Source organism: Typopeltis vanoorti, chromosome 11, assembly GCF_054136105.1.
Source record: "Typopeltis vanoorti isolate ZY-2024b chromosome 11, IOZ_Tvanoo_1.0, whole genome shotgun sequence".
Classification (NCBI taxonomy): domain Eukaryota; kingdom Metazoa; phylum Arthropoda; class Arachnida; order Uropygi; family Thelyphonidae; genus Typopeltis; species Typopeltis vanoorti.
In genome coordinates this window covers 104,083,768-104,098,402 of record NC_143559.1, presented here as the reverse complement: position 1 = coordinate 104,098,402, position 14,635 = coordinate 104,083,768, and the positions used below count along the sequence as shown (strand labels likewise).

The window sequence follows — 14,635 nt, the reverse complement described above, 5'->3', positions numbered from 1 at the left end:
AGAAAAGCCATTATTAGATAAAAAAGTATCATCAGAAGAAAATAATTTGCAACAAAAACAAAAAAATAGAGTTGGAAGAGTTTGAATATACAAGCCATCTTCTGTTTTGCTTATCTCCATTTGCAATTGTCCTAACATAGTGAGCTGTGGAAAAACACCTCTTGTTGTCATCTTTTGGAAAATCATTTTAAGTTGGAGGAGACAGTGGACTACGTTGTACAATTTGTGTTAGTGTTGCATTGTTCAAAATTTTGGGCCATGTTGCTGGATCATCAATAGTAAATAGTTCACCTTCCTCTGGTGTCTCAGTTTTAGGATCTTCAATACTCATTGTTTGACCAAATGCATCATGTTCTCTCATTATTAATTAATGTTGAAGCCAAAGAACTGTTTGTATTTATTTCAGAGCTCCCTTTATCAACTGATATATCTGAACAAATATATAAGTTCAACTTCATAAATTTAAACAGTGAATTTCTTTGACGTTCCTCAGCCGCTTCTTTTTCTTGTTTTTGCTTTCATTTTTCATGCCCACTTGGGTATTTTCTTCCATAACAATCTCTCTCACGACTAGTCATACTCTAGAATTAAATACGATAGATTTAATTATAAAATAAGTTAACAGATTAAAACAAAATTACTTACCTGATAAATAAAATATATCTAAAATAGATAATATTAGAAAATAAATAAATCTAATATATCCAGTTTACAAAATATACTTTTTAAGATGTTTTGCAAGTAATGTCACATAAAAAAATTGCCATGACAGTACGTGTATATACTTACTTGTTCATAAAATCAAAAACTAAAATCAAAAAATTCTTTAAAATGATTAAAAACACCTGTTTTAAAATGCACTTTTCCCTATTTAACACAATGTTGTACGATATTGATATATATCTTAGAGAAGTTTCAAATACTACCACTACGATCTTAAAATTTATTCTCTATACCAATTACTGTTCATCCTAATGTTATTTCATCGAACAATAGAGCCAGACCGCCAGTCTGGCTCCAGCCACGAGATACTGAGTGAGCAGTAACGCGGTGCAATGCCAATGAAAGAACGATGCGCCATTATCAGAATAATTTTAATGTATTTTCATGAAAAATTCGGTGTTTATTTTACCAAGAAAATACATAAAAACTGTGCGGTGTCGCAGGGCCCTGTGCCAATGCACAGTTCGCACACCCATGAATACTGCTCCATCTATAGGTTCTCCATTCACAATGCAGTTGATATTTTCAAAGCTTCTACCTATTTTCATTGTCTTTGGCTTATTCTTGCTGACCTTCATACCATATTCATTACAACAATTATTCAATTTAGTCAGGGAATCTTGCAGACTTGTAGCAGATTTATTTAGAAGCATAACATCATCTGCATAAAGTAAAGAGCTGAGATTAACATCTCCAATTTTGATATCAGGTTTAATACCACTTTCCTTCATAATGTGATCCATATAGATAATGAATAGCAGAGGGGATAATGTACATCCTTGTCTGACACCAGATTTAACATTAAACAACCTTCCTGTACTTCCTTCAATTCTAATTACTGACTTAGAACTCAAATAAAGACTAAGTACTGCTTGATATAATGCTCCATTAACACCATATAACTGAAGCGTTTTGAATAGCTCTTCTCTTGGCACCTTGTCATATGCATTTTCCAGATCTACAAAACTTAAATACAGATCTTTGTTATATTCCCATGATTTCTCAACTAGCTTTGGTAAAATGAAAATCTGATCCTGACAACCTCTATTTGGCCTGAATCCAGCTTGTTCTTCAAACTTCTCTTCCACAATCCTTCTCAACCGTTTCTCAAATATACTTGCATATATCTTACCAGGAATGCTCAGTAATAAAATACCTCTGCAATTCTCACATTCAGTTTTATTTCCCTTTTTTTTATATATGGATACTATGAGAGCTCTACTCCAACCATCTGGAATCAGTCCCTCTGTCCAGGCCTTCTGAGCTATGCAGTGCAGCCAATGCAAGACTTTTATACCTCTATACTTCAGCATTTCAGGTCAAATATCATCTACTCCTGCTGCCTTTCCACATTTCAGGTTTTTGATAGCTTTATCTACTTCAAGTATGGATATGTATTCCTGACTGCATGCCTGGTCAGTGTTTTTTTACCACTGTGCTGTTATCACTGCTTGTTTCATTTAGCAATTTTTCGAAGTAAATACTCCATACTTCAAGGATATCTTTTTCTCCTGTTTTCATGTCATTATCTGTAATTCCCTTTACAGCTCTTTCCTCCATTTCTGAGCTTCTTCAACAACCTCCAGGATATCTTGCCAGCTGCTTGATATTATTTTCTATATGCATGGATAGGCTTATGTGTTCACCACACATGTCGAATTGGATTTAAACAGTATTGATGCAAACACCAATTGATAAGAAAATAACTATTTATTAACTTAAAAGCTAATATTTTGCCTGTATTATATCCAGCATCTTCAGAGCACACAAACAAAGTTTGTTATAAATGCAAGACAACCACAATTCGGTGTACCAGTGGGGCTAGAATAGGTAATTGCAGCGTGCAACAGAAGACTAAAGTCCTAATATGCCGCCATCTAAGTTTAAAAAAAAAAACAGTAGTCCCAATTTTTGAAAAAATATAGCAGTCCAAATAGTAGTCCTTGAAAGTTTTGAAAAATAGTAGTCCAAAGTTTTGAAAAAAATAAAATAAAAATAAATAAATATTAATTTGATCTTGGGATAACTGTCTCCCAAATCTTTGGTAGATTTATACAGCTATACTTGTTAAGGTTTGGAGTATGTTTTAAGGCTTCTGTTGATTCCAGGAACCATCTCTCTGACTTGTAGAAGCGCCTGTGCAGTACTTTTGTTTTTTTCCAATTGATCCTGTGTGCTGGGGTATGCCAAGCATGGTCTGCCAGACCCGACTTGCCATAGCGAAAGTGCCTGATATATTTTTTGTGTTCACTGAGGCAGATGCCCACAGTTCTTCCTGTCTATCCATAGTAGGTTGATGACAAGAACAGGGCACTTCATAGACTTCTGGATCTAAACCGTATTTAAACACATAAGGTTTAAATACGGTGCGCAGTTGGTGTTTGTTAAGCACCCTAGATATCTTTTCAGATGTGCCTTTAATGTACGGGATGGTGATAGTTTTGTTGTAGTCTTCTGTGGTAGATAGTGCGAGGAAGATTTCTGGGAAGCATTTAGTATTTTATCTATCTTATGAGGATTATAGCCATTGGTTAGGAAGGTATGGCGCAGGTGAGAAAGTTCAGCAGTAAGAGCAATGTCATTGGAACAGATTGCTCTACCTCTATGGGTTAGTGTTTTTAAGATACCATATTGTTGAGAAGAGTGATGGTGTGATTAAATGTGGGTTTTCTATAAACTGAAAATGATAAGGAACCTTCTGGAAGACGTGTTCAGTGTGTCCAGGAAGGGCAGGCAGTTATTGGCTTCTAGTTCCATTGTAAAGTGGATTTTAGGGTGCTGGCTATTTAGATGCACTAAAAATGTATTCAACGTGTCTGGCCAAATAGCAAACCCATCATCAACATGGCATAGCCAGAGTCTGGGTTTGAGAGTGGCTGTGTTGATAGCTAGCTTTTCCAGATGTTCTATGTAGAAGTTGGCTGGGGGGGGGGGGGGAATCCCATAGCTGTCCTATCTAACTGTTTGTATATTTTCCCTTTCCATGTAAAATAACCTGCCTCTACTGTGAATTTAAATAGCTGAAATATATCAGGGGGAAAATTGTGAATTTAGTAAGTTAAGTGTTCAGTCAATGGTACATTAGTGAATAATGAGGTGATATCAAAACTCACCATTAGGTCTGAACTATTTAAGGTGCGGTTTTCTAAAATACTTTTTAGGTGGGTAGATTTTTTAACAAAAGAGGAATTGTTTGTGCAAGTGGCTAGTAGTTTGGCTAAATGTTTAGTTTATATGTAGGACTGTTTATACTATCTACAATAGGACATAAAGGTGTACCTTGTTTGTGGATTTTTGGAGCTCCATATAGTCTGGGTGTTTTAACGTGAAAGGGTTCGAGTTCGTTGACTGTTTCTTTTGGCCATGAAGTGACTTTGTTCAATAACTTGCACACCTTATTCTTTTGTGAGATCTCGATCTATAATTTGATATGTTGACTGGTCTTGGAGAAGTGTGTGCATATTGCTTTCATATTCTGTTATATCCATTACTACAGTTGCATTTCCTTTGTCTGATTTGGTTATTGTAATGTGGTTATAATTGGTTAGCTCTTTTAGAGCCATTATTCTTTATGTGGGATATTATTTTTGGGAGGCTTAGAATGAATTAGGATATTGGCCACATCTAACCTAATATTACTGGCTATTGCTGGAGGCAGGTTGTTTAATGGAAGCCATTATTTTGGTTTTTGGAACTTCTTTAAGAGTAAAGGCAAAATTGTGTCCACGACTTAATGCACTCGTGGCCTTTTTGGTCAAGGTTAACAATGATAAGTTCACAACAACGCCATCTTGATGTAATTGTAGCCGCTGCGTAGCACTGCATTGCTGGCGGATTTCAAATTTCTTCTGGTGCCGGTTTTTAACTTTAGAGAATTCTTTATTGGCTGTAGAATCGGAGATTCTCTCCAGGATATCCCATAGCTATCCCAGGTTCAAAATGTCAGATAATATATTACACAGTGCACTGATGGAAGAATTTACTTTTGAAAGTTCTCAGAGCACACAAATTCGAAATCTTTGAAAGTCTTCAGGGCACACAACTTTGTTTGTGTGATCTGAAGATGCTGGATATAATACCAGCGAAATATTAGCTTTTAAGTTAAGAAATAGTTATTTTCTTATCAATCTGTGTTTGCATCAATACCGTTTAAATCCAACTCAACATTTATTTTCTATGTCCTTGCCAAAGTCCTCCCATGACTTTTGTTTAGCCAGTTTTACACAATGTTCAGCTTTCTTACATTTGTCTCTGTATTCTCTAAAAGCACAAGCTGACTTATTTCCCAGGAACTTTTTATATGTTTTCTTCTTTTCCTTCACTGCGTCTAACTTCCTGTGTCCACCAGGGAGTTCTGATTTTTCTATCCTTGCAGACAACCTCACCACATGCCTCTCTGGCTGAATCAATCAGTTTTTTCTTCAGGCTTGCCACTGAATCTCCAAGGTTTGGTTACTGTTCTCAAACTTTTTTATTTTTTCTTGAATAATATTTGTGTTTTTTAGTCTACAGTTCACATCTGAGAGCTGCTCAACTTTTATTCACTTTAAAATTTTCTTAAATGTTCTTTTCAATATGAAATTCAATTTTATCCTGCTCAAGACTAAATGGTGATTACTTCCAATTTCAAATCCTCTGTACACTCTGGTATCCTGCACTAGTGGGGAAAACATCACTATCAACAATAACATAGTCAATGAGACTTTTCTCATTCCTTGCCTCTTCTCTCCATGTGAATTTATGCACATTTTTTATGGTGGAACATTGTGTTAGTAATAACCAGACCATGTCCTGAGCAGAAATCCAACAGGTATTTGTCATTATTAGCTTTGCGCTTTTTCTCCAAATTTTCCCAAAATATTTTTATATGTCTAACAATCATTTCCTACTCTGCTATTTAGATCCTCAACAAGGACCAACTTTTCCTTTTTCATTGTGTTAGTTGCGTTTTCTAAAGCGTCAAAAAATTCCTCCACTTCTACCTTAGTAGAACCTTCTGTGGGACCATAGGCACAAATAGTTCCATTGTCCAGTTCCCCATTCTCATATTTGCCCACATCACTCTACTTGAGACTGCCTCCCATTCAAGAAGATTAGCCTCGTATTTAGTGTTGCATACTATGGCTACTCCTTTTCCTTGATTGTCATTTATTGCTCAGAAAGATCTCGCTAGTTTTTGTTTCAGTCACCTCTATTATGTCGATCTGGTACTTATCCACTTCCTGAGCTAGCTCCATTTCTTTGCCATTCAGGCTTCTTATGTTGATAGCACCGGTGTTGAAGTCTAGTGATGTTGAGTTGGGGTGGGTTTTAGGATTTGTTCCAGTAGCTGACTTTTCGCTGTTTGCCCTGGTTTCCCCTAGTGAAAACAATGTGGTCCTTGTTTAACCAAGCACCGCTCCAGCCAGCATGAAATTCTGTCATGTTATACCATCATTTGAAATTTTGGTTTAAGACAATAAGAATACAATTTGGTCGGCTAAATCCCAAATTGTCAACCCATCCTCGTCCATTCAGTATCCAGGTAGATACCTGACAGGGTGCATTACGAGAAGGCGAGGATTGGACATTAGGTCAGAATCCCTGGTCGGTTCTTTGCATTCCTTTAAAGGCTATGTGGAGGTCTCTTCTCAGTTATATAGCTTTGAACCTTAAGCACCCCACTTCTGAATACTTTTGTATTGTAATCAAATTCCTGACATTCCTAGTATTATGATAGTACTACATGATAAAGTTACATCATTACTAACTTCCATCAACAATTTTCCTCGAAATTAATCTCTTGTCTATCAAGACACCAATATTATCAAAACTTAGATTACCATGTTCTATGGCACGTCTTACTATATCAATCCACCTAGATCTTGATCTTCCTCTGAGTTTTATCTTCTATCCTGGCAAGAACATTCCTTTTGCTGACCTTCCCTCTCCATTCTGTTTAAGTGACCATGCCACCTAAGATCAGCTCTGCTCACACTTTCTTGAATGCTAACAATGTCAAGTTCTTTCTTAATATCCTCATTTTTTAATACGATACTGCTATCGATGTCATTTGTTCTTTCTCCTAATCTTTGTTAATATTTATTTGAACACTGTTTTGTATACAACTAGTTTAGTGTTTTGACTAATTTCACTCTTATTCCATATAAATTTATTTAGTTAACTTCCTACCATATCAATTTTGCTAATTCTGCTGTCTATTTCCATATTTAATTTGCCATCTTCACTAAAATAATTAAAATTTTACTTGTTCTATACATTTGCCATTCAGAATGCAGTTGATGTTTACAAATTCACATGAAATTTATCACAGCAGTTATTCAGTTTAGTCAGAGAATCCTCCAGCCTTAACCGAATTTATTTAGAAGTATAACCCTATCTGCATAAAGTAAAGAGCAGAGATTAATACAGTCATACCCCGACTTATGCGGTTTCTTATATGTATGTATTCCCATCCCGCTTCACGCCTCACCACTAGTTGCATCTTTCAGGTGCCGGCCGCATTCGCCAGTGTCGCACATGCTGTGAACAAGCACTGACGTGTTTTGCACAGTCTCCATTCATGCACGATTTTTATAGTCTACAAACCTTGCGATTGTTTAATGTTATGTTCTTGATAAAAATTTTATCACATAAAAAATAATAATGTCATCCAAAAGAAGCAAGTCCGATTTTTCTACAGCTAGCAAGAAAAACATTGACTTTGGAAACAAAACTCAACATTATTAAGGATTTTGAAGGCGAAACAAAAATTTGTGAGCTAGCAAAGAAGTTCGATCTACAGTAATCCACAGTAAGAACAATCATAAAAGAAAGGTTTACAGATTTTGGAGGACATAGATTCTAATGAGGAATGAATTGTAGCCACAAGGCAAGGAATAAAAAAACCATTAGCTTGCTATGAAGAAATTTTGCGTGACAAGAAAAAGATATTATGCCGTCAGACGAATCTATTAGATTTTATGAAACCATCGACATCAAAATAACTTTTTTTTTTATGTACGAAAAACTACAATTATGATTATATTTCTTAAAAAATATAGGTGTTTTTGTAAACCTTTGGTCCCAATTGTATGTTTGTATATATAAATTACATGCAAAATTATACCCAGAGGTACGCAAATTCAACTTGCACACTTTTTGTTGGTCCCACCTACTGCGTAACTTTGGGGTTTTATTGTATCTCCAATTTTGATATCAGGTTTAATACCATTTTCCTCTATGCTGTGATCCACAGATGATGAATAACAGTGGAGATATGGTACACCCTTGTCTCACACCTTATTTAACATCAAATCAAACCATCTTCATTTACCACTTTGAATCCTAACTACTGACTTACAACTGAAATAAAGACTAAGTATTGCTTGATATAATATCATATTTACACCAATACAGCTGTAGCATTTTGAATAGTATTTCTCTTGGCACCTTATCATATGCCTTTTTTTCAGAACTAGAAAACTTGAATATAGAACCTTGTTATAAACCCATGACTCCATTATTTGTCTTAAATTGAAAATTTGATCTTGACAACCTCTATTTTGCCTAAATCCAGTTTGTTCTTCTCATGCTTCCCTTCCACAATTTTTTCTTAGCTGTTTCTCAAGTATAATTTCATAAATTTTATCAGGTACAATCAGTAGAGAAATTCTTCTATGTTTTCACATTCAGTTTTATTTTCCTTTTTATAGATGGGTACTATGGGTTTACTATCAACCAGAATTCAACCCTCTGACCAGCCTTCTGAATTGTGCAGGTGTAGTCACTGTAAAACGTTTTAGACATTTTTTTTTAAACAATTTTGGTCAAATATCATCTACTCCAGTTCTTTTTCACATATCAGGTTTGAGCGGTTTTCTACTTTAAGTATCGATATATATATGTATATATATATATATATATATATATATATATATATTCACAAATGCACTCCTATGGAGTGTTTCCTATCATCATACTGTCACTGCTTGTTTCAATTAGCATTCTTTCAACGTAATTACTTCACACATCAAGAATGCCTTTATCTTCAGTTTTCATATCTGATGTAACTTTTTCATGTCATTTCATGTTATTTTTATCATCTGATTCCTTTTACAGTACTTATTCCTCCATTTCTAAGCTTGTGCAATAGCCTCCAGAATATCTTGTCATCTTTCTTTCATATTTATGTTGTTGAGTTGTTATGAGTTGTCATCTTTCTGATAGTTATTTTCTGTGCTCTTACCAAAGTCTTCCCATGACTTGTTTAGCTAGTTTTAAACTAGCTCACTTTCTCACATTTTTCTCTGTATTCTCTAACATCACATCTGACTTACTTCCCAGATGCTTATGATATGTTTTCTTCTTTTTCCTTGACTGGTTCTAACGTCCTGAGTCCACCACAGAGTTCTGATTTTTCTGTCCTTGCATCACTCAACTTCAAAACCTCATCACATGCCTCTATGGCTGACTCAATGTTTTCTCAATCTGAATCTCCAAGTGTCGGTTCTTGTTTTCAATCTCTCATTGTTTATTAATAATGTTTGCGTATTCGAGTCTACAATTCAGCTCTGAAAGCTACTCAGCTTTGATTCGTTTAACTTTCTTACACACACTTCTTTTCAATATGAAATTCAATGTTATCCTACTCAACACTAAATGGATATCACTTCCAGTTTCAAATCTCTGTATACACTTGTGTCCAGACCTAATGGAAGAACATCATATGGCACAGCATATTTTTGTATTATAGAGATAATGCAAAAATTATCTACCTTATTAGTTCAATGCTGTTCATATCATACTTTTAAGCAATGCTAATGCTATTGAAAGCACTTGCTTTGAAATTTTTCTCTACATGGTCTTCTCTCTTAGAAGCGAGATCCACATTTTTACTATGGATTTTATTTTTATAAAGAACGTTATTTTCTGATAAAATACTAGCCAGTTCCTACTTTTCAAAAATTAAACAACAGTAATAAATAAAAATCGTAAACTCTTCATATATAGCATCTTCAAAATATGCAACCATTATAATTCTAAGTTTCAATAATCAAAATAGCCTATCTGATATTACTCTGTGATTGCAACTGTTAGTTTGGAATGAGTTTCTTGACTCCATGGAGTATCTGCATAAATAATAAAAATACAATGTTAGTTTCCTAACCCTGTGGGTGGGGGATATCTTCGACAAAAGAAAAAAGTGTCAAGGCTGGTTTGTTGTTTAGATCACATGCAATCAACAAAGCTGTAGGCAAGCATATTGTCCTTAAGTTGCATGTATTAATATTCAGTATTCCACGAGTTTCTACTCTGCACACATGACACTGTCATGTTATAGGTCCTGAAGCCTCTTGTGTGCAAGTATTGTCCAGTTCAACCTTCACTTGAAAATTTATTTTCTAAGTTCATATCCTAACTAGGATTCAAATCCAAGTCTTCTCAACCAAAAGGCACATTTGTGCTACAGAGACACTGCTTAAACTCTGTTGTTAATGTATTTATTATTCATATATCTTCTAAACCACAGTCAATGGTCATAATGACCTATGAAGAGCAAAGGATATTTCCTCCCGGAAATTTCCTGCTATCACATGAAAAAATAGACAAATAAGTGAGAGAACTCATGCAGTGAAGCTAATTAGGTTTACATGAAGCCAAGTACTCAAATTAATATAGCAAAACATTCAAACTGATTCCTTCCACAGTAACTGATAAGTAATCATAAAATATATCCATGTCAAAAATTGAATGTATATTTTGCTGTTTTATGCACTGGAATACTGACACACTGATTTATAGATAAACTGATCATATTACAATTAACAAACATCTTCTCTTCTAGATTACCAAATAGCTATCATTATTGATAAGCTCAATAATCATATCACTATTGAAAGCCATGAATGGAACTGGGTATATGGCAGAAATTGTGTTCCATAATTTTTCAGTATAGTAAAATAGTCTTGATTCAATTTGTATATTGCAGCAAGCTGTCAAGTGAGCACTGGTAATATGTTTAACCTAAAAGATATCAAAATGTCATAATTAAATATTATGTAGGCACCTTTATGGCATCTGAAGACTTGCTACTATCCATTTCACATGCATAAAATCTTGCCTCTCCTTACTAAACACTCTTAAATAGCTTCCAGGTTCGACTTTTTGTTCCTTTGTGTATTGAAAATTTTTCTCTGCAATCTTATAAAAACCTGTAATAATTCATTTTATATTTCTATCACATTCCCTTCCTCTTTTCTATCTATCAATATATTTTGTAATCTAAAAGCCTTCCCAGACGTGACAAGTCTGATCACTTACCTCTAGATCCTCTCCACCACTCTCCAAGAAACCTATGTAACCAAATCTGTGTATAAAAAATAGTGTCAACTATATTTAGTATTTCCATAAATCAGTTCTTGTTCCATGACTATTTATGCAAGTATAAGCAAATAACATAATTCCTGAAGAATAATCAAAAATGTATCTTTATTACCTATGGTATTTATTAAAATTTTATATTGCTTGTTTTCAAATCGTAGGTATTTTATTTTATTCAAAATTTTAACTTAACCAGAAAGTTGTTATTAATGCACAAACAACCCATGGTGGCTACTAGTAACCAACAACCACAATTCCGTATAATTTTTAATCATATCACTCATTTGCCAGAACACAACGAATTGGATAAGTATACAGGAGTGTAGAGCATCCCATATTTTTCACAAAAGAAGGCATTTAACTGTCAAGTGTATATTAATATTTAAAAAAATAAATTGCCAGTTGTCTTTTTTTAAACTTTTTTGACAACTGGCAAACATTTAATGAAAATGAAAAGGAAATAACTAAAGAATTAGAAACCAACCTGAAAGAAACAAGAAACGGAAAATCACCTGGAGAAGATAAGCTAGGTTCGGAACTATATAAATATGCAGAAACAAGATTCAAAGAAAGACTCCTATTATTTTTAAATAAAATCTATTCAACTGGTAACCCCCCAATAAAATGGAAAAAAGCAATTGTGATTCCTATCTTTAAAAAAGGTAGTAGAGATGACCCTAAAAACTATAGAGGTATAAGCATACTAAATTCCTGTTACAAAATATATAGCAGAATTTTTAATAGCAAACTAATGAAATATTCCAAAAACTTTATTTTAGAAGTACAGAATGGATTTAGAAAAGAACGATCATGTACAGACCCGGCCTTTTGCCTAAAATTAATAACAGAGAAAAAAAGAGAATACAATTTAGAAATACATATTGCATTTATTGACTTTGAAAAAGCATTTGACAAAGTTAAAAGAAGCATTTTATTTAACATACATAAAAGAAAGACAAATACCAAATAAATTTAGTTTAATCCTTTATTTAAGTGTGAACAAACAAAGTTTGCGCCTGACAGTATCTTCAGGACTGGGGTAAAGTGGTACAACACCAGGGCACTCCTTGCAAAGGTGGAGCAAGCAACCAACACTCCTATCTCAGTATCTCCCATAATGCAAAACACATCTCCTTGCGGATATGTCTAATGTTATGCATTAAGGGAAGGGCCACAACCCAGACTACTTTCGACCTTTATTGAGGTCTCTTCAGTGGGAGCCAGGCCCGAGTGGAGATACCAGGCAGAAGCATTAGCAGGTCATCTCTACCTATAGGAGTTGCCAAATGGTGTGCCACCCTTTTAATGCTTCTGCCTGGTATCTCCACTCAGGCCTGGCTCCCATTGAAGAGACCTCAATAAAGGTCGAAACTAGTCTAGGTTGTGGCCTTTCCCTTAATGCATAACATTAGACATATCTGCAGGAAGATGTGTTTTGCATTATGGGAGATACTGAGATAGGAGTGTTGGTAGCTTGCTCCACCTTTGCAAGGAGTGCCCTGGTGTTGTACCACCTAACCCCAGTCCTGAAGATACTTTCAGGCGCAAACTTTGTTTGCTCACACTTGGATAAAGGATTAAACTAAATTTATTATACTCTAACCAAGTGAAAAATAAACTTTCAACAAATACCAAATAATATCCTAAAAGCTATCATAAAAATATATGAAAATAATCAAATACAAATAAGATTAAATCATGAGCTATCATATACGAGAGAGATAAACCAAGGGGTCCAACAGGGATATCCCCTCTTAGCAACTCTTTTCAATATTTACCTAAATGAAATAAAAATTTCCATCAAGGTATTAAACTTTCTCCTACTGTGAACTTAAACACTCTCCTTTTTGCCGACGACCATATAATAATTACAAATTCTGAAGATAACTTACAGAAAGCTATTTTAGATCTAAATGAGATAGCCAAAGATTATGGTATGATCATATCAACAGAAAAATCAAAAACTATGGCATTAAAAGACAAGATCCAGTAAGAACTAAAATAGTAATAGATAACAAGATCTTAGAACAGGTGAATTCATTTAACTACCTAGGATGTATGATCACATATGAAAATGAAATAGATATAAACCTAAAAATTGCAAAATATTTAAAAATAACAGATGTAATTAACTCTATATTTAAACCAAACCTAGTTCAAAAACAAACCAGACTAAAAGTATAGTCTGGTTTGTTTTTGAACCAACCAGACTACAAAAAGGGACCACGAGATGGTGGCACTTGTTGAGCCGTCTCTCTTCACTGCGTGCTGCTTAATTAGTGATAGCCTTGGGCCAGCTATCTCTGATTGGGTACCAGTGGAGATTGAACTGCCCACTCAGTCTCCAAAAGTTAGATAGGGCTAAAAACGGCCTCGTCTACTTCCTATATACGGGAATAAGAAGGCGTTAGCTGATTTTTTTTTTTTTTGTAAACAAAAAGACAAAGATTAATAACAGCAGAAATGAAGTTTATGAGAAAAACTGCAAAGAATACTCTATTTGATCACAAAAGAAACGAAGAAATTATGAAAGAATTAAACTAGGAATCAGTAATAGAAAAAATTAAAAAATATAAACATAAATGGATGGAATACGTTCAAAGAATGAAAATAGAAAGATTACCAAAACAAACCTTAAAGTACAAGCCATTAGGAAAAAGAAAACCAGGCCATCCTCTTAAAAGATTCAATGATGACTTCTAAGGCCGGAACAGGCCATGCTGGGCTTAAATCCTTGATATGCATGATGATGAAAAAATAAACTGCATGTAAGAGAAGGAAGGATCTTGAACAAGAATCTATTTTAAGTGAAAAATTATAATTTTATAAATTTACATTATAATTTACAGTGTAAAAAATTAAAGGGACAGAAAAATAAATGTTGATTAATATTATACTGAGAGCTACAAGTGCAAAAAAAAAGCAACACTTTATCAGAGCTGGAATAAAAACATACCTGCTATCATGATCAGAGTATTCAATGTGCATACAACAGAGAGCTGATATATGCTAGCCGAAATTCCTAATTTGCCTTTCATTAAACATGGAGATGATTCAATGTCCAGAACATGAAGACCTTCCATGGCACCAATAAGCAAATTCTATATATATATATATATATATATATATAAAAATATTATATAAATTTTCTATACACATACATATCAAAAAATTATAAATTAAATATTCTACACATATACATATTAAAATTATATAAATTAAAAAATCAGCCAGGATGGCTGAGTGGGTAATGTCTCCACTCTCCAAATTTGCTGGCCTAGTTGGCCAAGTGTCTGCGCTTCACAACCATATGCTTGAGAAAGGAGTGGCCTGCGTTCGATGCATGTCGCTGATGTGAGGAGCTAAGAATCTTTCTCAGGGTTTTCCTCAGGGATCTTTCTGGGGGGTTTTTCCTCCCGCAAAGCAGGAAAACTGGTCTTAAGAACACTATGCTTCACAGACAATTACACAGTTGAGTGCGGGGGTAATGAACCCACCTCGTAGTGAGTTATGAAAACCAAAAATAGGAGGCCAAGGCCTTACATGGGGC

The 14,635-nt window shown here is 34.4% G+C and overlaps 1 protein-coding gene across 1 annotated transcript in view; it reads right to left on the bottom strand.

The window, feature by feature from the left end:
* LOC150101893 (citron Rho-interacting kinase-like) overlaps positions 1-14,635 on the bottom strand; it is a 594,274-nt gene that overhangs the window by 77,412 nt on the left and 502,227 nt on the right. The window contains exon 33 of the mRNA XM_090400165.1: positions 14,042-14,186. Coding sequence (XP_090256291.1) covers positions 14,042-14,186 — 145 coding nt within the window. The remainder of the gene's footprint in view (positions 1-14,041; positions 14,187-14,635) is intronic.